This window comes from Fundulus heteroclitus, unplaced genomic scaffold, assembly GCF_011125445.2.
Source record: "Fundulus heteroclitus isolate FHET01 unplaced genomic scaffold, MU-UCD_Fhet_4.1 scaffold_47, whole genome shotgun sequence".
NCBI lineage: Eukaryota > Metazoa > Chordata > Actinopteri > Cyprinodontiformes > Fundulidae > Fundulus > Fundulus heteroclitus.
This window is the reverse complement of record NW_023396890.1, coordinates 161,798-186,760: the sequence shown is the minus strand read 5'-3', so window position 1 is coordinate 186,760 and position 24,963 is coordinate 161,798. Positions and strand designations below refer to the sequence as shown.

The 24,963-nt window shown below is 44.6% G+C and overlaps 1 protein-coding gene across 1 annotated transcript; it reads left to right on the top strand.

Annotated features, from left to right (window-relative positions):
* Positions 1-10,321: 10,321 nt before the first annotated feature.
* On the top strand, positions 10,322-17,747 carry prr35 (proline rich 35). The gene is made up of 3 exons (XM_036132074.1): positions 10,322-10,484; positions 14,408-15,925; positions 16,847-17,747. Exons 2-3 carry the CDS (start codon positions 14,547-14,549, stop codon positions 17,616-17,618), a joined length of 2,151 nt encoding a protein of 716 aa, XP_035987967.1. The 5' UTR covers positions 10,322-10,484; positions 14,408-14,546; the 3' UTR covers positions 17,619-17,747.
* Positions 17,748-24,963: the final 7,216 nt, after the last annotated feature.

Sequence of the window (24,963 nt, the reverse complement as noted above, 5' to 3'; positions counted from 1 at the left end):
AAGTAAGTAAGCAAGAAAGTAAGTAAGTAAGCAAAGCAATCAAGTAAGCAAGCAAGCAAGTAGGTAAGCAAGAAGGTAAGCAAGCAAGTAAGCAAGTAAATAAGCAAGAAAGTAAGCAAGTAAGTAAGCAAGAAAGTAAGTAAGTAAGCAAAGCAATCAAGTAAGCAAGCAAGCAAGTAGGTAAACAAGAAGGTAAGCAAGCAAGTAGGTAAGCAAGAAGGTAAGCAAGCAAGTAGGTAAGCAAGCAAGTAAGCAAGTAAGTAAGTAAGTAAGCAAAGCAATCAAGTAAGCAAGCAAGTAGGTAAGCAAGAAGGTAAGCAAGCGAATAAGCAAGAAAGTAAGCAAGCAAGTAAGTAAGTAAAGCAAGCAAGTAAGCAAGTAAGTAAGTAAGTAAAGCAAGCAAGTAAGCAAGTAAGTAAGCAAGAAAGTAAGTAAGTAAGCAAAGCAATCAAGTAAGCAAGCAAATAAGTAGGTAAGCAAGAAGGTAAGCAAGCAAGTAAGCAAGAAAGTAAGCAAGAAAGTAAGCAAGCAAGTAAGTAAGTAAAGCAAGCAAGTAAGCAAGTAAGATTTTTGCACCTAATATAGGAACATTTCATCTCCATCATCTCACTTCAGGGGCAGGATATTTAATTATCTTATTGTAGGGGTAAAAATACTTACTCCATTGGCAAATAGTCTTATTTACTTGCTTAAATCAAGGGAAAATATATTAATTTCAAGAAAATTTTATTTACCTTTAGATCCCTTTTTCAGTGCTGAACAGGAGGTAGAGCTGGAAAGTGTTACTGTAAAATGTTATACACTGCCTAGTTATACCATAAGGCCCAAATTCAATTTTCTACTGTCTTGATGCATACGGGTGGCAGCGCGGGTAGCACTGTTGCCTTGCAGCAACAAGGTCCTGGGTTTGAATCCTGGCCTGGGGTCTTTCTGTTTTGAGTTTGCATGTTCTCTCTGTGCAGGGATAGGTTCTCTCTGGGTACTCCAGCTTCCTTCCACGGTCCAAAAACCTGACAGTCAGGTTAACTGATCTCTGCATTTCCCTTATATGTGCTCTTGCCCAACGACCACCGGAGATAGCCCCCGTAGGTAAGCAAGAAGGTAAGCAAGCAAGTAAGCAAGAAAGTAAGCAAGAAAGTAAGCAAGAAAGAAAGAAAGCAAGTAAGTAAGTAAAGCAAGCAAGTAAGCAAGTAAGTAAGTAAGTACCAGCCCCCGTGGGCAGTTTTCCCTTCACACATGACACATACCTGAATTAAATGATGAGCTCGTTAGCGGGACTTTAGAGCTCGACTGGATGCCGAGGAGTGAATCAACAGTTTCTCTGGTGTGTTTGACCAGGAAAACGTCTAAAACTGCCCTCCAGGACTGCAGTTCGACACGGAGGAAAGGAGATCACACTGGCTCTGAACTCAGTTCCACTTTATTAATCTCAAAGGGAAATAAAATGTCGTTGTAACTTAAATCATCCAAGTCTTTTCAAAGAGTCGTTGTAGATGCTGGTGGCTTCATGCAGGAAGGATCTTCTGCAGAGTTCAGCGTTACAGTGGCTGTAAAGAAGCCTCTGACTGAAGACTGATGAAGATGATGATCAGGGTTGTCTGTCATGTTCCCAGCTTTCTGAAGCACAATCATCTTCAAGGGTTCTGGAGCAGTACTCAGAACAGAACCGGCCTTCTTTATCAGCTTGTTGAGCTTTAATTTCTTTAAAATTCAGCTCCGATGCGGCAACACCAACAGATTATCAGATTACCTACAACAGACTTGTAGGAGATCTGAATAGTGAACACCTCCTTCATCAGTTTGGGCCAGACTGAATCCAGTGGAATCAGAACCAGCAGTCTGCAGTGACCCGAGCAGAAACAGGGAAGCTAAAAGTCTCACATCTGAATGAATGCTAAACATTTTTTAATGCTGCTTTCAGAAATTATAAGACAGCTAAATCAGATACTGCTTAAATCTCTACGTGGAGGATAAAGCTTTACAAAAACCCAAAAGCCTCATGGTTTCTTTGTCGAATGCATGAAAAACAGGAAACAAGTTCATCAATATAACAATCACTTCCCTACAACCAGTTCTCGCTGACGGTCGACGAGCAGCGCTCTCGTCTCCAAACCGAGGTCTGCCAGACGAGAGAGTCTGCATGAAGCCGAGTGAGTATGAGGGAATGAAAGCCAGTGAGAGGGAAACAAGACTTCCCCCTGGCCATGGCTTCCTGACTTGTTTATTTGCTAACTGGCTGGGCGGGGGGTTGGGGTAGAGGGTGAACATATGGTTTGCTAAAACATGGACTTGTAGTTGGGAGGCCAAGGCCCCCTAAGGGATGAGCTGACGGGCTTTGGTCCCTGTCTCCCTCGATTCCTCCCGCTTGGACGGCCACAGCCGAGCAGCCTTCCTCTCCGAGTCAGCGGGGCAGAGCGCCCTCTCCTCTGCCTCCCTCGTCTCTGCGGCTTCCCAGACCCACGCTCCCGTCCTCGGTCGCCGGAGAGGGGGGGGGGAGTCAGGGTTCATGGGCTGCGGGGGCGAACATGGAGGGGGGAGGCTGACGGACACCATCCTCCTCTCGTCTTTGCTCCCCGGAGTTTGGTGTCGTTCTGAGTCCTGTTGCTGAGGCACTGGAAGAGCCAGCGCTGATATGCTGGATTATGGGTGGTTTGCCAGGCAGCAGATACTCCTTTCTGGACTTAAAGCGAGGGCGAGGGCTAGGGTTGGGGTTGGGGTTGGGGTTGGGGTTAGGGTTACTGACGAAAGGCGGTGCACTTCATGAGATCAGGAGCTCTGGCTCCTGGAGACGAGGGCCGTCACCGACCCACCAGCCGCGGCAGCTATCTCACACAGATCACTGCACTGATCCAGACTCGTGCTCACACCCCGGAGCTCTGCGTGTTTACAGACGCACTCACGCGCCGCCGTCAGGGCGCTAACGTCCACACACGCGCTCTTACACACCCTCCATCGATAAACAAGCATATGCACACGTTCACGCATGCACACATGCGCAGCCCCCCCTGAAGGTCAGTGGCATGACAGACAGCAGCCCTGATGTGCTCTGACAGAATCGGCTGCTTGCTTTCATTTCCACTTGCTTTTCCCCCCATCAGGTGACACCCACAGGTGCCCCGGCGAGAGAGAGCCGGCTTCCTGCGGGTGCGTTCAGGGAGTGAGGGCCGGTGCGAAGACGGCGGAAGGCCGCGGCACCACCTGCTCCCCGTCACCGGTGACATCCAGGCGAACCCCGTCACCGCACCACACAACAAAGCTGATAAATATCGGGCATCAGCTGGATCTGTTTCCACCCGGCTGCCTCGCTCAGGCTGACCGTAACGAGTCCTTCTCACCTGCCGACGCCGGAGCTTCATGCGTCCGATGCCGAGAGAGAAGGGCACGCATGTCTGCAGAGGAAAAACTCATGACTGATCCGTGACTTTTTAAGCCATCAGCGCACTGATACGCACTGACCAGCGTGTTTTTAAGTTGGAAGGCGGCCAGCGCTCGTCCTGCCCTCATCAGAATAATTGTGCGCGTTTCATTAAATGTGAAGCTGGAAATGTGCTTCCAGCAGTCTGACGTACGGTGCAAAGGACACTTGTCTGTCATCTCTTCAATGTTTTGGATAAAAAATGCGGTTATTAGAATTAAAATATGTTCATTTCCCTTATTGCAAAGAGCCTTTTTTAATAGAAATAACTGATACTACAATCATTAGATGATTTAACAATATTCAGATGAAATTACCTGCGGTTGGTGCATCAAATGCACAAAGCAGGTTGCATGAAGGCCTGTTAAGTAGCTTACATTGAATTTAAGCACAGACTTTGACTAGGCCACTCCAAAACCTTTATTTCTGTTTTTTTAGAGTAAATCAGAGGGGAACTTGCTGGTGTGCTTTGGGTTATTTCTCTGCTGCATAATTCAAGTTTGCTAGAGCTTCAGTTCCTACACTGATGGTCAGAAATTGTCCTTCTGGATCTACTTGTTTCTTGTTAATCTGTCCAGCCAGACTGATAATGTGCAGCACTCTACATTTCGCACACTACCAATCTGGGACTGCGCCATTTGAATCCATTTGGGGGAAGGAGGGACCTTCTGCAGAGCTCTCTGAGCTGATTGGGCGAAATGAAACCTAGTGCCAAAGGTTAACCAATCACGTTTAACCTCAAATGAAAACGTGAGCAGCAGACATCATGATAAAACTGCAAGAAGCTAAGCTAGTCAAAGCGCTTCTCGCTGTTCTTCTTTCAAAATCAGATCTTGGATTCTGACCAATCGGACGTGATATCAGCAGCTATGATGCGTCCTCCATGTTTATGTCGGTTCGGCTGTGGGCTCAGCCGCTCTGGCATGTCCCGCCTTAAACCACAATACTGCAACGTGATTGGCCCGAACCGTTTTTTGGTTTCGGACACAAACGGCTGAAGCCGGAGCGGATTCTCGTGTGTCTGTGAACGCACAAAAACCACGAGAATTCATTTTGCTGGCAAGGTTCTGCACTGGTCCATGTTCTCTCTGATTATCCCTATGCTTCTCTGGAGAACCACAGCCTTAGAAATGGGTAAAGATAGAAATAAGCAGTGGGGAAAATAATTTTTCACAGCAATTAATTTTGGCTTTTGTGCTTATTCTAAATTACTGCTTGTAGTTTAGACATTTTTGGCTAATTTGCCACATTTTGTTGCAGATTGAGAAGAAAGTATCATCTCTGGGGCCCCTACCATGTTGGTATATTCCTTAGACACCCTAAACAGAAGAGAGAACGCTCTTTCTCTTAACAAACCATGATTGGCTCTTTAACATTGTCATAAAATCTGTGACAAGTACAATTTTTAGAAACACGGTTAACTTTAAGGATGGTTATTAACTGCTTGAGTGACTCTCTGTTGCAGCTCTGCCGAAGCAATAAAAGCAACTAATTGAAAAATAATTTTGTTTTTCCCAGTAGAAAGACTAATTATCTTTATTCTGACAGTTTTACTCTCTTCTGCATGGTTTTATTCGTCTTTTTGGGCTAATATTAATGCAACGTATTAAAAAAAAATAAAAAATCATAGGTTCTCCAATCGATCGGCTCGGTTTGTCGGTTCAGAAAGTTTAGACTAAACTTAAATTTCCCAACAATGATTTGAAGTCCCAACATGTTTGAAACCGAAGGAAGTCACCAGAGGCAGGAGGTTGCTCCGTGACTGCAGCAGCTCTGTTTTCTTTCTGGAGTTTTTTCTGCTTTGAAACGAGGGGAAATAAGGGAGGAGGCGGTGAATAATTGATAGTGGCTGAGAGCGATATGAGTTTAGTTAATGTGCCCAGCAGCGCCGGCTAAGAGAGGAGCTGTTAGCCATTGCACCCCAGGCCTCAAACCCAGGCAGTGGAAAAAAGCTCAGGACTCATCCAGGGTCCGTTTCCACTCATCCGTCTCTCCATCCTTACACCCACACCCCTCTTTCCACACACCACAGTTCGTCTCTTTCGCAACTTTGTTCTGAGCGTCGCTCCTCATTTGCATGGCTGTGGCTGTGTGAACGTTTGGAGGCATCTGCACAGCTGGATGTGGCTGGTAGCGGAGTTGTTGCGGCCCTCGGGTTCCTTTCTCTGAGCGGTAATGGAGTGCTCCTGTCAGCCTCCCCAGATGCCGCTCCATAAGGACGCACGCGCCACTCGCCGGGAGAGTTTTCCGTTTGCGGTGCGAGTCTCGGCTTCATCATAACTCTGCCTCTGAAGGTAAACAGGGCGGCGCACGGGAAGTCTGAAAAGGAGCGCGCAAACTTTTGGGCCGTAGCCGCTTTGCTAATGCCAGTTTCCCACTGAAGCAAAAAACAGACCCCAACCTTACCGATAACTATAAAATAGTCTTAATTAAAACCTTTCTGTGATTTATTTCCTTTTTTTTAAGTTGATCGTTGTGTTTATAAACATTTAAAAAGCAACCAACGAATTCTTGTTTCCCTGAAGTTTGAATTAATTTACCTGTATGGACGTCGGTATGCAGGGGAGTTTTCCTCTCCACTGTCGCTACATGCATGCTGCTCAGTATGAGGGATTGCTGCAAAGACAGCAAGACGATGCCAGCAACTGTCTACTGTGGCTCCAAAGAGTAGGAAAATATATGATATAATAAATTATATTACACATAATATGCATAATATTGGTAAATACTGGTTATCGGCCAAAACAGCAACACTGATAGTGGATGTTGATATCTCTTTTATAAATATGCATTCCCAGGGACCTATTTCTCTTAGCCACTCTTCAACATGGGAAAAACAAGAGAACCTATCACTCGAGTAAAGCAGATTTATGCTGCTCTTCATAAGAAAATGGCTACAGGATAATTGCTCCCCTAAAGTTGCCCATATCTACATTTTTAGAGCATCAAACGTCTGAAAACAACTGGAAATGTGACAAGCAAGGCTCCAGGTTTGTCCTGCCATCATTTCCCACAGATTAAGATGGAAAGAGAGGCGTGAAAAAATTATCTCTGAAGCTACTGGTTAGAGATTGTTTTAAAAAAGCATCTAATCCATTCTTAAATGTAACTGTTTCATGTATTTCCTGCTAAATTTTGACTGTTTCATGTATTTTGATTGGAATGCAACAAATAATCCAGGTATGGCTGGGATGAGACGAAGAATGATGGATGGATGGAAAACATGTTTAGGTACAGTGGAGGACCTATGATGCTGTGGGCCTCTTTCCCTTCCAAACACCTCTAGCACTTTGTTAGAGTTTGTGCCATCATGAATTATCCTAACAGGACATTTGTAAAAATTTATGGACTTGTAAAATATAAAAAAAGGGTAATCATAGAGTCTGTTAGAAAGCCAGCAATCCAAATAAAAATGTTTCACCGCCGGGCTGCAACTTTGACATCTCAGCTTGGTTAGAAAAATACAAAAGTAACTTTATAGTTGTTTTATTGAATCTGTTCTCACCTGCTGGTTTGGTTTGCTGACTCTGAAAAACCCTTTACAGAGTTTAAACCCCTCCCTTCAGGTAGCAGATACGCCCTACCAAGGTTCTGAACCAAAAGAAAATCACTTAAGTCCCTACAGTCTCTGGCTTCTTAGATAAACTTTAGGGCCAGGACCTTAAATCAGGCCCTGATTTAAGGTCGTTAACTAATTGCTGCACTTTATCTTTAATTTGAACCTTTACCTCAAGACTTTTATCTTTGGCAAATGTGTTTTAGAATGATCCCCCCTAACTTTTATAAGTTGCTCCTTATCCTTCTGTCTTGTCTATTGTCTGTATTTCTCTGTGATTGTGTGATGGATGCTATTATTAACACTATTACTTGCTGCAAACAAATTGCACTTCGGGGACCTAATAAAGTAAAGTCTAAAGTCTAAAAGTAAAAAGAGGAGGGGAAAAATAAAAGAGGTGAATTCTTTATTTAATTCTTGTAGTCTCAGACATAATTCATAAATTTATAAAAGGAGGACTTCAATATTCAATATAATTAGGCCTCCTGTTACTATTCCCTCCAAACTACTCTACATTGGTTAATCTGAGTTATGGTGTGCCTCAGGGGTCACGTCTCGGTCTTTCTGTTTTCTCCTGGCGTTACAATTTAAATTACAGTAAGCATTTTTAACCTATTTTCTACATAATTTCCCCCTCATGTCCTTCGACTCGTAATTAAGAAAAAGGTTTATCTCTTTGCTCTATATAGCGCCATCTAATGGCCAAATACCACAAAAGTGTTTTTGTAATTTCTCAAAATAGTGAGAGATTTATGCAAGTGTCTGTTTTCACATCTTAATGGAATTTATTTAAAAAAAAGTACATTTGTGAAATAAGAAAACAATCTTTAATTTGACAAAAATCTGAAACATGCCTTTAAAATAAAAGTAACAATATTATTTATTTAAATGTTCTGAGAAAGCAAAAATATTCATATGAAACATTTTCAAATATATTCATACAAATTTGTCGAAATTAATGAATAATTGCTGACTGTAATGCTAACTGAAACTCGGTTTGACTCAAGTAATCAAAAAAAATATTTAGTATATTTAGTATAACAATCACAGCCGGACCCTTAAATAATCTCAGATTTTACTCTCTGGTCCTCAATTAGTCTTCAGCATGTATCATCTAACTTGATAAAATATCACATTTTTATCTAATGAAACAAAATTACCCCCCCCCCCCCCCCTTCCAAACTTCATATAAATTTGCATATTTCTGGGATTTATTTAAGATAACTGAACTATAGCTTATCAAAAATCACAGTGATGAAGAGTTTCAAGGTTTGACAGTTTTTAAAAGCTCATATATTTCTTTATTATTTTACTTTATAGACATTTTTTTTTCTTATTTGCAAGGATTTGGACACAGTTATCAGGAGGGATGTTGTCAGGAATAGTTGTGAGCTCTGCAGGCTCCGATCAGACAAGCATGTTCTCACTTTTATGTCCGTCCACAGAGAAGAGGAGGAGCGGCGCTTCTCTCCCAAGGTGCTGATGGAGCTGCAGAAAAGAGAGAAAGCTAAAGCGACGTCGGCCTCCGTGCGCCTTCAGAAGCTGTGGAGCTTCCTCTTCCTCTCCCTTCCTGCTCCTCGTGTCGCTCCTGCCGTTCCCCCCTGACTTAGACGTCCTCTCCCCCTGCTGTCACATTTGGTACAGATGGTTAGGCTCTGCGGAGCGGCCTGTCAGCCTCCATTTGGCCGCCCCTGAGTGACAGCCGGCCCGGTGGCTCGTGAAGGGCCCCCCGATCTGAAAGAGGGGGGGCTTGGATGCGAGGTTCCCGCAGCCAGGCCTGGGAGCCAGGGATGGGACACCAGGAGAGGATTAACGGAGCAGATCCAGAGTCTGAGGAGGAGCAGGAAAGACGAGCAAATCTGAGCTGTCAGAGGAGACGTGAGTGGTTTTCAGCTGGCTCTCATGAAGAAGGCTGGATGTTAATAATGCAGGAGAAAAGAGTTTCACCTCAAGTGACTTTGAATCCTACCTGTCATTAAAACGTGCACTGCGAAAAGAGAACTAAAAGTAAGTCAAATTTTCTTGAAATTAATGTATTTTTTCCATGATTTAAGCAGATAAATAAAACTATTTGCCAATAGAATAAGATTTTTACACTTAAAATAGGAACATTTAATCAATATCATCTTATTTTAAGGGCAGGTTATCTAATTATCTTATTGTAGGAGTAAAAATACTCACTCCATTGGCAAATAGTCTTGTTTACCTGCTTAAATGAAGGGAAAATACATTAATTTCAAGAATATTTGACTTACTTTTAGATCCCTTTTTGCAGTGTGAGGGAGAGGTTCACTGCAAAAACGGAACTAAAAATAACTAAAATGTTCTTAAAATGAGTGTATCTGTCCTTGATTTGAGCAGGTAAATAAGACTATTTGCCAATGGAATAAGATTTTTGCACTTAAAACAGGAGCAACTCATCTCCATCGTCTTATTTCAAGTGCATTATATCTAATTATCTTATTTTAGGGGTAAAAATACTCATCCTATTGGCACATAATTTGATTTACCTGCTCAAATCAAGGACAAACGCACTAATTTCAAGAAATCTTTACTTATTTTTAGTTCTGTTTTTGCAGTGTTGGGACGGTGATGCAGTAGGACATTGGACATTATGCGAGAGAACTGCAACCAAAAGTGTGTTTGTTTCACAGCATCAAACAGCTACAGTTCATTTCATTAAACTCGTTAGTCATCGGCTAACGAGGCAATCAGCGCTTAAAAATACTGCACTGACATGTTTTTATATAGAATACAACATATACATTTTTGTTTTATTCACATTTCTACAAATCAAACCAAAATTACAAATTCAGTTTCAAGTCGTATTAATCAGAGTTAAAATCTTTCGGTCTGCTCATGTTTTTTAACTAAAGATTTAAAGTCTTAAAATGAAAGCAGATAAATTGTGAGATTTGAAGTATTTAATTCTAAAATTTAAAAAAGAACCTTGTAAATTATACTATTATTAGATATGTCTAATTAATGCATTAATTTAGAGCAGTTCTAGGTCTCCACCATTGCAGCAGTTGTCCTGTTGCGAAAATAAATGTCATTTTTAACATTGTGAAATTTACTGTTTCAAGAGGGTTCAAGGTAACAAAAAATAAAATGAAGCCTTTAAAATCTCCCATTTTGCTTTCTAATGCAAACAAAAGAGAAAGCAGGAAAAAGTCCCTTAAATCACCCCCCCGCCCCCCAGATGTGCACACATCCCTAATCTGTGGTTCTACCTCCCAGCATCACCAACCCAACCGCTGCCAATAATCTGCATGTTGGCGTTCTGCGTCCGGCTGCAAGGTAGGGAGCGCCCTGTGACGACGCAGCGGGGGGGCGGGGGGGGGCTGCATGGAGGAGGGGGGAGCTGCTGTATTGTAGCGCCTCAGGGCAAAGCTCCAAGTCAATATATATCCCAACATTGGCTCCTGCGCTCCCATTTGAGCGGGACGCGCTGCCCTGCTGCTGCTGCTGCTGCAGAGAAGTGACAGACAGCCACACCGGGACCCTCTCTGGGTATGAATGAATATATTTCTATATCTCTATGTGGAGCTTTGAGGAATGCAAGCAGACTGGTTTGTGTTGACCTGACATTAGAGAAGGCCTGATACTTGCTCTTTTATCTGCAGGATGTTTAAACAGCTTAACTTTGTGATTAATGTTTTGCTTTGTTGGGTGTTGTTTTTTTATGCACTGCAAAAAAAGAAACTAAAAGTAAGTCAAATTTTCTTGAAATGAGTAAATTTTGCCCTTGATTTGAGCTAGTAAATAAGACGGAGTGAGATTTTTGCACTTAATATAGAAACAACTCATCTCCATCATCTTATTTCAAGTGCAGCATATCTGATTATGTTATTTTTGGGGTCAAAATATTAATTCCATTTGCTGATAATCTTATTTACAAATACACTCATTTCAAGAAAATTGTACTCAGTTTTTGTTCTCTTTTTGCAATGTGGGGAAAAGAAAGCTAAAATGTTAAATAAAATTTTGTTTTTTTCGGCTGGTATGAAATAGTATTAATTTACAGATAACAGTTTGTGTAATCCAGATTATTACATTTTCTGTTGTCTTGTTCAGAAACTCAGGTGTAAAATAAAAAGTTTTTAATATATTGAAGTCATTCATGGCTATTTTAGTGCCTTTTTTTAAGATTTCAGGGTAAATATTTATGCATTATATACAAAAAAATCATTTTGAAATCCTAATTATTATTATTTTTTTTACTTTTTCTTTTCAAAAGTGAACACAGAGCAGCCACCTCTACGCTGCACCTAGGTAATTTATTAAAGTTCCTTGCCAGCTTTCACCCCGTGCAGGAATCAGCCCCTCCGACGGGCTGCGGTCGGCGCTCGCATGTAACCTGTCAAAGCTTTTAGTGTAGTCAACCTTCTTAATTGCACCGATAGATGTTCAAGCGGCCGGGCTTGTTTGATCCCCATCCCTAAAAGCTTAAAACAAGACCGCAGGGTTTGGATACGGGGCGGCGAGTGGGGGCAGGATACAGTAAAAATGATTTTTTATTGATTGTCTCGTTGCTGCAGCTGTTAGACTCCATTATGAGCACAAAGCTCAGGTCAGAGCCCCGAGGCGCACAAGTGAGCCGGTCTAACGGGCCGGTTGTGAGGGTCCGGTTGGGTTAGACTCACCCTCACTGCAAAAAGGGAACTAAGAGTAATTAAAATTAGTATATTTTTACTTGATTTAAGCGCTAAATAGGACTATTTGCCAATGGAATGAGAATTTCTACCCTTAAAATAAGATAATTAGAAATCCTGCACTTGAAATGAGATGATGGAGATGAATTGTTCTTATTTTAAGTGCAAAAATCTTATTTGGTTGGCACATAGTCTGATTTACCGGCTCAAATTAATGACAAAGACACTGATTTCAATAGGATTTTGCCTACTTTTAGTTCCCTTTTTGCAGTGCTGCCCTCCACCATCATCCTCGGTGCCGTGCCTCTGACCCGGGCTGCAGCTCAAAACTTTTTGATGCACAAAAAGAAACACAGGCTGAGATAATTTCCTTTTATTTAATTAATTTAGCTCAGCATCAAACCCTAAACTTTCAAAACCAACCGGCTTTTATCTCAGAAGGGCCTGAAGAAAGATTTTACGTGGAGGAGAAGCCGCCTCCTCAATTCACTGCAGGCTTCAGCCGACGGCTTGGCTCACAGTGTAGAACCAATTCAGCCATAAAAACAACTATTTTATTCATTTTAAGAGATTTAGATTAGAAATGCACTGATTGGGTTTTCCAGCTCGACATCAACCCCCTTGTTTCCTTTCAGGTCTGAGCTGCCGATTCCTTATTTGAAGTCAGTTTTGTTCCAGACGGCTATAAACATATGAAAGAAAAAAGGAAGCAGGTTCCTTTTTTCTTATAGGGAATAGTTTTGGATCCAACAGGAAATTAAACAGTTACCAGATTATCCTCATTTATCCAAGAAGGCATTTGTCACTGTTATCTGATTTTCAGTGAACTTAGAGAAGTTCATCAAAGTAGATGCTGCTGGTTGAAGCGTCAAACTGACAATGCTGGAATCTCAGAGCTTTTATTTCAAGTTTCTAATCTCCAGTTTCTGACGTCATACCGGTGCATCTCTGATTAGGATGCAGGAGCATAAAACAAAGTCACACAATTACCGAGAAGAAGCCGAGCTGAATAAGAAAGAACAGGGGACGTGAAAAGAGACGTTCATTACATACACGACACACAGCGTGTGTCTATTTTAGGGATACCGGTAAACCAAAATTATTCACACCTCTGTCACGTTCAAGTTTAATATCATCTTTTAACTTTACAAACACAATGAGCATTTTTTGCATTGGCCCAGTCAGAGTCCAGGCTGACGAAAGGAGCTAAACATTAGGGCGATGGCAAAGAGTTCATCTCCAGAGATAAATCATGAAAAGACCAGAAAAAAACAGTAAGAAGAAGGATCTGATAGATGTTAGATTCTTTGATTTATTATTAGGAAAGGATAAAAAATTATTTTCAACTTGCAAATGCTTATTAGAATGTAACCTACATTTATATTGTTTTATAATCTTTTTTAATCTTTTGTGAATTTCTTTCAAGAAGGTGAACGAAAATAATTTCTAGTCCAAATCTGTCGGGGGCTGGGTGGGGGGGGGGGGGGGGGGGGGGGGTATGCATACTTTTGAACTCTATGAAACCAACATTAATCAAGATTTCCAAAATTAATATAAGAGAAGCCCTGGGGCGGGGGGATTTTAACTTGATAAACTGGGAATTTAACTCATGAGATACCAAGAAAGTTACTTTATCCCCGGAACCTGAACCATCGTGATGTTCTGCACTGCAAAAACTAAACTAAAAATAAGTAAAATTTTTCTTGAAATTTGTTTATTTGTCCTTGATTTGAGCAGGTAAATAAGATGGTTTGCCAATGGAATGACATATTTTGCACTTAAAATAGGAACAACTCATCTCTATCATCTTATTTCAAGTGCAGTATATCTAATTATCTTAGTTTAGGGGTCAAAATACTAATTCTATTGGCAGATAATCGTATTTACCTGCTTAAATCAGGGATAAATGCACTAATTTCAAGAAAACTTTACTTATTTATAGCTCCGTTTTTGCAGTGTGGTGATGAAGGACGAGCCGACCATAGATGAAGAAGCTTTAAGACGAGACGTTTCGATGCGCGGATGGGGGGGGGGGGTGCAGTTGAACTTATTCACCGCGTCCTGACCCAGATCTCAGTCCTGGCACTAATGATGCCCTTTAGGCACGATGCCAGCCTCTCATTAGGAATCCGGCCTCAAACCTTCAACTTGCTACCAGTCCTACCAGCTCTCCTCCATCCTAAGCATCACGGTGCCTGTAGCTGCCCTCCGAGGGCCCGGGCCCTGGCCTCGCTGCACAGGTGCAGGGTCAGCCCCCCCTCCCCGGGGCCCGGCTACGGCCTGGTGCATCATGGGAGCTAACGAACGGTGGCAGGTACGGTGAGAGAGGGCCTTCACTGCAAAAACGGAACTAGAAATAAGTAAAATATTCTTTAAAATGAGTGTATTTGTCCTTGATTTGAGCAGGTAAATAAGATGATTTGCCAATGGAATAAGATGTTTGCACTTAAAATAGGAACAATTCATCTTCATCATCTTATTTCAAGTGCAGGATGTCTAAATATCTTATTTTAGGGGTCAAAATACTCATTCCATTGGCAGATAATCTTATTTACCTGCTCAAATCAAGGATAAATGCACTAATTTTAAGAACATTTTACTTATTTTTAGATCCGTTTTTGCAGTGTTCCTGCAGTCAGGCTGGTGGCAACCCTCAGCTCAGGCAGATACCAGAGATGCTCAGCAGCCATCAGTCCACGCACAACTTTATTTCCCCCTTAGATTCAGTCCTTCAGTTCAGTTCGCATCTTTTCTTACGAGGTTCTTTTTCTTGTTTCTCAGGAACAGCTGGAAGTTCAACAAGAGGATGTTTTTCTCCATCCCACAAGTTTGAAGGAAAGGCAGCGTCAGATGAAATGCACCGTAGCATGAAAGCAACGTTTTTTTAGATTAGCTCGTTTCACCCACGCCTGAAGCAACCATGTCAAAGGACGAATCCTGCAAAGTGACGTCGGCCGGCAAACACAAGGAGCGAAAGCCGAAGAAGCCGCACTACATCCCCCGACCGTGGGGCAAACCCTACAACTATAAATGCTTCCAGTGTCCCTTCACCTGCATGGAGAAGTCCCACCTGTACAACCACATGAAGTACAGCCTGTGCAAGAACTCGCTGTCTCTGCTCATAGAGTCCGACTGGCCGTACAAGAAGGGCAACGTCCTGCACCCGGACCAGCTGCGCCCCTTCCAGCAAGCGCACGGCCTGCAGGCCGCGGGGAAGGACGACCTGGAGCCGGCGGCGGGGGCCGAGGAGAAGCAGGGGCCGCGGAGGGAAGACGGAGAGGCCAGAGAAACCCAGGGAGCGGACGATGACGAAGAGGGAGGCCGAGAGGAGGGAGCGGACACGACCAGAATGGGCACAGGAGGCTCCGGCAGCAGCAGAGGAGAGTCTCCGGAGGAGGCGGCAACCAAGAGGAGCAAACAGCCGGAGTCAGAGCTGCTGATGGCCGACATGCTTTCCCTGGAAGATCAGCTGCTGCGGGTTCGCTCTGCGGAGGTGGAGGCCCAGCTGAGGCACTACAAGCTGCCCAAGACATGCCTGGCAGGTCCCGGGCTGCTGTCGGAGCAATGGCGGCTGTTCGCGTCCAGCCACGCCAAAGCCAAAGCAGAAGGAGCTCAGCCGCGGGTGAACGGCTCGATACCCTGCTACCCGCCTCCCCCCAACCTGGTGGACTACCAGGACCCCGCCGCACTCAACCTGTCGGTGCTGGGCGTGGGCTACCCCATCAGCCCGGGCTTGTTCTCCTACATGAACTCGGCCCTTCCGGCCGCGGCCTCCGGCGTGGCCGCTCCGTCCCCCGCGCAGTTCGCCCAGCTGCCCTTCCTGGCGTCGGCGGCTCAGCTGATGCACCCAGCCTCCAGCTCTCACACCGACAGAGCTCTGCTCCCCCCTCGCCTCTACTACCCCTTCCTGTGCGAGCACACCTTTGGACCGCCGAGTTCTCAGAGCGACGCCGGCAAATCTCAAAAGACCCCGTCGAGCGGCGCAGACGCAAGCCCTTCGCCGGGCTTCCAGCCTAAAGTCGGTCTGTGGAAGGTTCCTGCTTTGAGGCCGGGGAACGCCGTGTCCCCCGCTGGCTGGGCGTCGCCTCACAGGGACTCCCCCGACCAGGGCTACAGTCTGGGGGATAAGACACAAGCTACAGCCAAGGAAGGCAAAGTGACCCTCGGTCTCAAAAGGACAGGAGGTCCCCTGAGAGGACATGAAGCCCCTGCAGAGAAGAAACCAGCAACGGGCTTCACTTTGGACCTTTTGAGGAACATCCAGGCCGCATCAGCCGACAAACTTCTTCTGCAGAGCAGGTAAAGATCCTCAGAAACGTCCATGTTCTTCCACATTAACACTGAAGTGTCTCAAAGTGTTTCAATTCAATTCAATTTTATGTATTAAGCGCCAATTCATGACACACATCATCTCAAGGCACTTTCCAAAGTCAGACTCCATCAGATCCTCCAGGTTGGTGAGAAAGTTTCCTCTCTAAGGAAACCCAGCAGGTTGCATCAAGTCTCTCCAAGCAGCATTCACTCCTCCTGAAAGAGCGTAGAGCCACAGTGGACAGTCGTCTGCATTGTTGATGGCTTTGCAGCAATCCCTCATACTGAGCATGCATGAAGCGACAGTGGAGAGGAAAACTCCCCTTTAACAGGGAGGAGAACCTCCAGCAGAACCAGAACCAGGCTCAGTGTGAACGCTCATCTGCCTCCACCCACTGGGGCTTAGAGAAGACAGAGCAGAGACACAGAAAGCACAGAAGCTCACATTGACCCAGGAGTAATTTCTATGTTAGATGGTAATAGCGGATGGTCTGCCTCCCCTGATGATGTCACATCTAACAGAACACCAGACCAGGTGTACCTTCTATGAAGAGAAAAATTACAGAACAAAAAGTTAAACGCTAAAATAACAACAAACAATGCAGATTGGAGAGCAGTAGGAGAACTCAGCAGAGAGAGAGAAATAGACCCTGATGTCCTCCAGCAGCCTAAGCCTATAGCAGCATAACTATAGAGATAGCTCAGGGTAACATGAGCCACTCTGACTAGAAGCTTTGTCACAAAGGAAAGTTTTAAGATTAGTCTTAAAAGTAGAGACACAGAAAGCACAGAAGCTCACATTGACCCAGGAGTACTTTCTATGTTAGATGGTAATAGCGGATGATCTGCCTCCCCTGATGATGTCATGGCTAATATCTAACACTCCAGTTTTCCAATCTCTTATTTCAGTTTGCAGGATGTCCAGCTGCAGACCCGGCAAAGCGACCGCTGGTGCAGCAAGTCTCCCATCAGTCCCGGCGGTGAGGCGGCCGGTCCTGGAGCCAGCAGCAAAGACGCCTCCAGGTCCGTCGAAGACGGTGCTTCGGCGTCGGTGGCCGCCCTCCTCACCGATCTGTCCAAGGCTCTGCAGGAGTACCAGGAGGCCGAGCGCAAGATCTCCCACCTGGAAAGCGAGGACCTCCCTGCCCAGAGACACCTGTGGGAGCACCTGAACAAAATCCGCAGCGAGCTCTCCCACATCCACCAGGCGCTGGAGCGCACGGCCGGCCAGAGCGACGGACCTCTGGACCTGTCGGTGAAGAGGGAGTCCACGGACTCGTCGAGTGAGCAAACCCTGAGAGAGGACGGCGGCCTTAAGGCGACGGAGACGGAGGAGGAGGAGATGGAGGAGAAGGAGGAGGAGGAAGAGGACGAAAGGAAGCCGACATCGCTGGAGAAGCGGAAGCAGTCACTGGACATGCTGATCAAGATGAGCCAGGTGTCGGTCGTCAGCGCCGAAGTCTTGCCTCCGCCGGGTCTCGGCCTGAGGTCAGCCGAGGCTTTGTGGCCGAGCAGAACCACAAAGTGTGAAGCGGACTCCAGCGTCCTGCTCTGCCCCGACGGCCGATCCGTCGTGTTCGCCGACATCGCCTCCTCCGTCAAACCTCCAAAGAGACCCTCGTCCATCCAGCGACTGGAAGCCCAGTGTCCCCCGAGTCCGCTGACCCCCCCTGACAGCTAAACGGAAGACCAAGAGGATGAAAATGTGACGTTTGTGTCCGATCTACTGGACGCACTGTTTGTTCACTGCAAAAAGGGAACTAAAAATAAGTAAAATTTTCTTGAAATTAGTCTATTTGTCCTTGATTTGAGCAGGTAAATAAGACGATCTGCCAATGAAGTGAGTATTTTGACCCCTAAAATAAGATAATTAGATATTCTTCCATCTAAATAAGAGTATGGAGATGAGTTGTTCCTATTTTAAATGCACAAATCTTATTCCATTGGCAAATCATCTTATTTACGTGCTCAAATCAAGGACAAATAGACTAATTTCAAGAAAATCTTACTTATTTTCAGTTTCGTTTTTACAGTGTTGCACTCGGTTCTTCTTCAAAGACATCCACACTGCAAACAGGGAACTAAAATTAAGTTACATTTTCTTGAAATTAGTGTATTTGTCCTTGATTTGATCAGGAATATCAGATTATCTGCCAACTCATCTCCATCATCTTATTTCAAGGGCATTATACGTAATTATCTTATTATTTTATGTCTAATTATCTTTTTTTATTCAAAATACTCATTCCGTTGGCAGATCGTCTCAATTGTGCGCTCAATTCAAAGGCAAATACACTCATTTCAAGACATTTTTACTAATTTTTAGTTCCATTTTTGCAGTAAATAAGTTTCTGTTTAACAACTGAGTCCACCAAGACTCCTGCTGAGAGACAATCTTGTAAAATAATGTAAATTAAATAAATGTAATTAGTGGGAAATGCTGTTTATATAATTGCTCTGATTGGCTGCTTCATTTAAACTGATGAATAAAAAGTGTGCTATATACCGTCTGATCCATGAGAGTCATTCTTTTTAATCAAACTGAGACAAAAAAAACTGGATCAAATTCTCCAGTGGGTAAAATAATGCTGTCGAGACGTTTATGCTACGGTAAAAAAAAAAAAAAATAACGTCCTTCACACAGTTTTCACCACAGAGAGACAGACATGCAAAGTGGCAGCACACCTCCAGCTGCAGGATTACAGGGCGGCAGCGATAAAGGTGAAGCAGCTCCTGAAGCCAAAGCACCTTCATCCTGGTTACCTGTGCTCCCCCCCCACTGGAAAGGTCAGGGCCACACGCCGGAGCCCCTCGTCCAGCGAACCTAAAGCTTTCTGACTGCTCTGAGCAGAGGGGGGGGGGGGGGGGGGGGGGGGGGCTTCGCCACCGTCACCCTCAGATCACAGCAGCAAAGGTCAAACTGCAAAAAGGGAACTAAAAGTAAGTAAAATGTTCTTGAAATTAATGCATTTTTCATGATTTGAGCACGTAAATAAGACTATTTGCCAATTAAATAAGATTTTTGCACTTAAAATAGGAACAATTCATGTCCAGCATCTTGTGCTGGATCTCCAATTATCTTATCTTAGAGTTCCATTGGCAAACAATCTTATTTAGCTGCTCAAATCAAGGACAAATGCCCTCATTTAAAGAGAATTTTACTTACTTTTAGTTCCCCTTTTGCAGTGCAGCCGCCAGGACCAGACGAGCCACCGGTGGCCTGAGGAGGTCACATGACCACCAGGAAGTTTATCTCCTATTATTCTCATCTTCATCACATAAATAAATATAAATAAAACATCAGACATCATTGTTTTTATAATTTGTCACGTTACTGTCTTACATCTGGGATTTAACACAAAGTTGTGCATAACAGTTATGTGGAATGAAAATAAAATGCTGCTTTTTTTAAGGTTATGCTAATAAAACCTTAAAAGTGTGGCGTGCATTTGCATCCATTTTTTTTAGAACAGACCATAGAGCAGGGGTGTTAAACTCATTTTGGTTTAGACTTAGACTTAGACTTAGACTTAGACTTAGACTTTCTTTATTGTCATTTTGTAGCACAGAGTGCATACAGAACGAAATTTCGTTTTTTCATACAGCTCAGAAAGATTGCAGTAACTCTACAGGATACCTTGCAGTGAATTTACAGTACAGGATAAGAAAAATGCAGTGGTAAATCACAGTCAAATACAGGATAACTTTCAATTAACTTTCGGATAAAGTGCAGCAGTGAGCAGTAGGCAGATTGAAATGTAAAAACAATGTAAGCAATGTAAACAATTATGCAGTAAGGTGCAGCAGTGATTTAACAATAGACAGTTGCATTGTAAACAGTTTTGCAGTACGTTTCCGGAAAAAGTGCAGCAGCGATATTGAAGGATACATACAAATGTGCAAATTAGCGGGTCGAGTGTGGTACACAGTCCGTTTTTATACTTCAGCAGTTCAACAGTCTGATGGCAGCAGGGAAAAAGCTTTTGCAGAACCTGGTGGACCTGCAACGGATGCTGCGGAACCTCTTTCCAGAGGGCAGCAGGGAGAATAGTCTATGGTGGGGGTGTGAGGGGTCCCTGATGATGTTACGGGCTCGAGACACACAGCGCTGCGATGAAATGTCTTTAATGGAGGGAAGAGGAGCCCCGATGATCCCTTCTGCTGTCCTCACGACTCTCCTCACGTTCTTCCAGTCGGAGGCACTGCAGCCTCCACACCACACAGAGAGACAGCTGGTCAGAATACTCTCTATGGTGCTTCTGTAGAAAGTCGTGAGGATGGGCGGGGGCAGGCGGGCTCTCCTCATCCTTCGCAGAAAGTACAGTCGCTTCTGTGCCCTCTTCACCAGTGACATGGTGTTCATAGTCCAGCTGAGGTTGTCCGTGATGTGCACCCCCAGGAACTTGGTGCTGCTGACCACCTCCACAGCTGAGCTGTTGATGAGCAGTGGAGCATGGTGAGGCCGGTTCTTCCTGAAGTCGACGATGATCTCCTTCGTCTTCTCCACGTTCAGGATCAGGCTGTTGTCTCTGCACCAGTCCACCAGCTGCTCCACCTCCTCTCTGTAGTCCTGGTCGTTGTCGTCTCTGATCAGGCCCACCACCGTTGTGTCGTCCGCAAACTTCACGATGTGATTGGTGGTGAACCTGGGGACGCAGTCGTGTGTCATCAGAGTGAACAGCAGGGGGCTCAGGACGCAGCCCTGAGGGGAGCCCGTGCTGAGGGTGATGACATCAGAGGTGTTCTGTCCGACCCGGACTGATTGAGGTCTGTTGGTTAGGAAGTCCAGCAGCCAGTTGCGAAGGGGTGTGCTGAAGCCCAGATGCTCCAGTTTTCCCACCAGATGCTGTGGGATGATGGTGTTGAACGCTGAACTGAAGTCCAGGAACAGCATCCGCACGTGCGTGTTCTTCTCCTCCAGGTGTGCCAGGCTCAGGTGAAGAGCAGAGGAGATGGCGTCCTCAGTGGAGCGGTTCCGTCGGTAGGCAAACTGGAACGGGTCGAGTGTTGGGGGGAGACTGGAGACAATGTGTTCTTTCACCAGCCTTTCAAAGCACTTCATCATGATGGGAGTCAGTGCAACAGGCCGGTAGTCGTTGAAACAGGTGACTTGAGGTTTCTTTGGCACCGGAATGATGGAGGCAGACTTGAAGCATGCTGGCACTGTGGCTTGGTCCAGCGAGGTGTTAAAAATGTCTGTGAGGACACCAGCCAGCTGACCTGCACACTCCTTGAGCACCCGCCCAGGTATGTTGTCGGGACCTGGGGCCTTCCGCGGGTTGACTCTCCTCAGAGTCTTCAACACGTCGGCAGTGTCAAGGCAGAGGACCTCCTCTTCCTGATGGGGAACAGCTTTCACTGCTGGAGTGCTGTTTAGTGCCTCAAACCTCCCAAAGAAGTTATTTAGTCCATTGAGGAAGTCAGCATCAACTTCACCCACCGGGGGGGAGGGCGTGTTGTATTCAGTGATCGCCCGGATGCCTTTCCACATGCTCCTGGTGTTGCTGGCATCGTGGAAAAGCTCCTGGATTTTCTGGCTGTGGTTCCGCTTTGCAAGCCTGATGGCACGGTTCAGGTTGGCTCTCGCTGTCCTCAGAGCCTCCTTGTCACCAGACTTGAAGGCTGAGTTCCGAGCTTTTAGCGCTTGACGGACCTCCGCAGTAATCCAGGGTCGTTGGTTGGCTCGGGTGATGATGGTCTTGGTGGTGCTGACGTCCTCAATGCATTTGTTGATGTAGGCTGACACGGTCATGGCGTACTCATCAATGTTGATCTTGTCCTCATAAGTTGCTGCAGCTTTGAACATGTTCCAGTCAGAGCACTCAAAACAGTCCTGGAGCGCCTCCATTGCTCCTTCAGTCCACACCCTCACCTGCCTCGCTGTAGGTTTTGCTCTGATCAGCAGGGGCCTGTATGCAGGAATTAGCATCACAGAAAGGTGGTCTGAAGAGCCCAGGTGGGGGCGGGGGGCTGCTCTGAATGCTCCTTTTATGTTTGTGTAAACTAGGTCTAGAGTGTTCTCTCCCCGAGTTGCAAAATCCACGTGTTGGTAAAAATGAGGGAGAACAGTTTTCATATTTGCCTGGTTAAAATCCCCAGCAATGATGAAAACACCCTCTGTGTGTGCAGATTGCAGCTCAGAGATAGTCCGATAGAGAACAGTCATAGCCTCTTTAGTATCAGCGCTGGGAGGGACGTAAACCGCTGCGATGATAACAACAGTGAACTCTCTAGGCAGATAAAAAGGTCTGCAGCTAATAATCATAAGCTCAATGTCCGGAGAGCAGAGACTTGTGACTAATCTAGCATTTTTACACCAGGTGTTATTGATGTAAACGCAGAGTCCGCCCCCTCGGGTCTTACCGCAGAGTTCTGTCTGCCTGTCGGCGCGGAAAGTAGCTAGCCCCTCCAGGCTAACGGCGTTGTCTGGGATTGATGATGAAAGCCATGTCTCGGTCAGAATGAGAGCGCAGCAGTCCCTGAACTCTCTCTTTGTAGAGAGCTCGAGTTGTAAATGGTCCATTTTGTTGTCCAGTGAGCGAACGTTGGAAAGCCAGATGGATGGTAGCGGCGGTCTGAATGGGTTAGCCTTTAGCCTCGCTGCTAAACCTCCTCGGCACCCGCGCTTCTTCAGCCGGCTACACCGCTTCCGCGTCGCTCTCCTCCGGCGTGAGCTGCTCGTCGAGGCCGCCGCTTCACAGGCCTCCGGGGCTGATCTCCGTAGGACGCCACAGTCACGTAAGCAGACGAGCGTGGTATTTAAAAGTCCAAAAACACAACTTGATCGCAACTCCAACAGGCGCTCGCGGTCAAGTACTGATCGGCTGGGTAGATGAGTGGTTTCCAGCGAGTTTGGCGGCATTTTTATGCATTTTTATGCAAAAAGTCCGCGAGTTGGTACAGAGCTGTGTTCGGCTGCTGCCGCCAGGGGCGCCGCCGGAAGAGAAGAGGCCGCATTCAGCTTAATCTGATCTCAAGAGGGCCACACGAGTTAACTCATTGCAAGATTAAATAGAACTAATAAATGTGAACATGTCGTTGATTTTCATATTAAATTAATTTCACTTTTACACAATATATTATAAATAACCTCACCGTTTTTAAGAAAAGTATGTGCAATTTCAACAATACTTTTACTCAGTTAAACATTTACTTGTGCATTATGCATAAGAACTGATCACAGTGATTGTACAATGTTGAAAAACATTTATTCACATTTTTCGGAACTTAAAAACACTGTCCTACATGACAAAATACATCAAACAGATAAAAATTAAGAAATGATTTAAATTTTTCCACACCTGAAGCATTAATCTGCTGATTAAAACACAGCGCCCCTCGTGGACAATATAGGAACTGCATATTTTCAATTAAACGAAGTACATGTTTTTTTCAATAATTGTTTTATCATTCTCTTCCTTTTATCTCCTCTTTCTTTCACCTTTTCTTTTTTTCTTCTTGTTCTTCCTTTCCTCTCCTACTTTCCCTTTGTAGTGTCCATATCATTTGAGATATTCCCCGCATGAATCATAATAAAACTATTCACATTCATAAATCAAGCAGAGCAATATGGTAAAAGCAGTACTACTCCACTTGTGAAAGTCAAATCTGATGAGCTCTTTTTGGAATTAAGACAACAATTCTTATTGCCGCACTGCCAAACAGGACACTGGATGAAAAAATAAATAAATAAATAAAAATTTAATAATGATAATGCATGTAGCCACCGGGCTGGACTAAATTGTTCGGCGGATCCGAAAAAAAACAGCTTCTTGTGGCTTTCTTCTTGCAGCCTTAACCTGAAGCTACGACCAACAGTTGCCATGTCTACAGGTATCTCCCACCTGAGCGGCAGATGTTTGCAGCTCCTGCAGAGTTCTGATGGACCTCTTTGCTGCTTCTCTGATCAATGCTGTCCATGTCTTGGTCCTGGTTTGCAGTCGTCTCAAACTGACCAACTTTTATGTGAAGAGAGTTTAGACAAATCATGACTGGAGGAACGACGCTGCATCTTATTAAACGTTTTAAAATAAAACAGATTTTATCTCCGCTCCATCAGAACCAGCCTGGTTCCTTCTAACAAGCTGCTTGTGGTGCAGCTCTAACAGAAGCAGAGAGGACGTGTTGACTGGTCTATCACATCCTCTCCACTTCTGCTTTTTTTTTAACACAACCCAGAGCTCTGAGCTTCCTTCTCACACACTCACTAAATACATTTCTTCGGTTCATGAGTGGATCTCGCCTCGGCTTCATTGGGGCTCAGAACCAAAGCTGGCGGCTCCCTCGTGTGGACAAAAGCCAGACAGGCTCCTGCTGCAAAGCTTGATTTCATGAACACGATGCTCAGAAGGAGAGGCAAAAAGGAGGCAAAAGAGAAATCTGGACAAATGCAAACATCCTTAAACAGATAAAGGGCGCGTTGCTGAAAATGGTAGACGTGTGAAGACTGAAGAAGTTCCCCAGACGTCGTAAAAAGAGGATGTGACATGTTTTCAGAAGTGGCATCAGTCCCTATAAATGAAGGGCAGTCATGCACTGAACACAGGAGGAGAAGGGTAAGTTTGAATGTTTCATCATTTATGTACTCTAATTTTTACAATAGTAACATTTTTTAAACATTTTGGATATTTTTTTAGACGCAACGTTTTGGATTTAACAAAGTTTGTTGTCTTATTTTCTTCTTACTAATCATTTCTGACATCATGGTCTCTGGTGGTTAATGCCAAGCCTAAAAGGAACCACATACTCTGTTCATGCTAAACTATTTCATTTTAACAGTTGTGAAGGCGAACATTTAGCTGTTTAATCCAAGGACATTTGTGTTATATGGTCCCACTTTGCATTATTCTATTTTTTTTTAAATCTTTTTAATAATTGCTTCAGGTTAATTTCCCACTTCAAGGAAAGCTAACAACTTTAATTGTTCTAATTGTGATTATATACGTCTAAGAATGGTAATTGTGCTTCTTGCAGAGATAACTTCTAACTTCCTCTTGCCGAAACTGTTCGTCTGCCCTTTAGTTTTG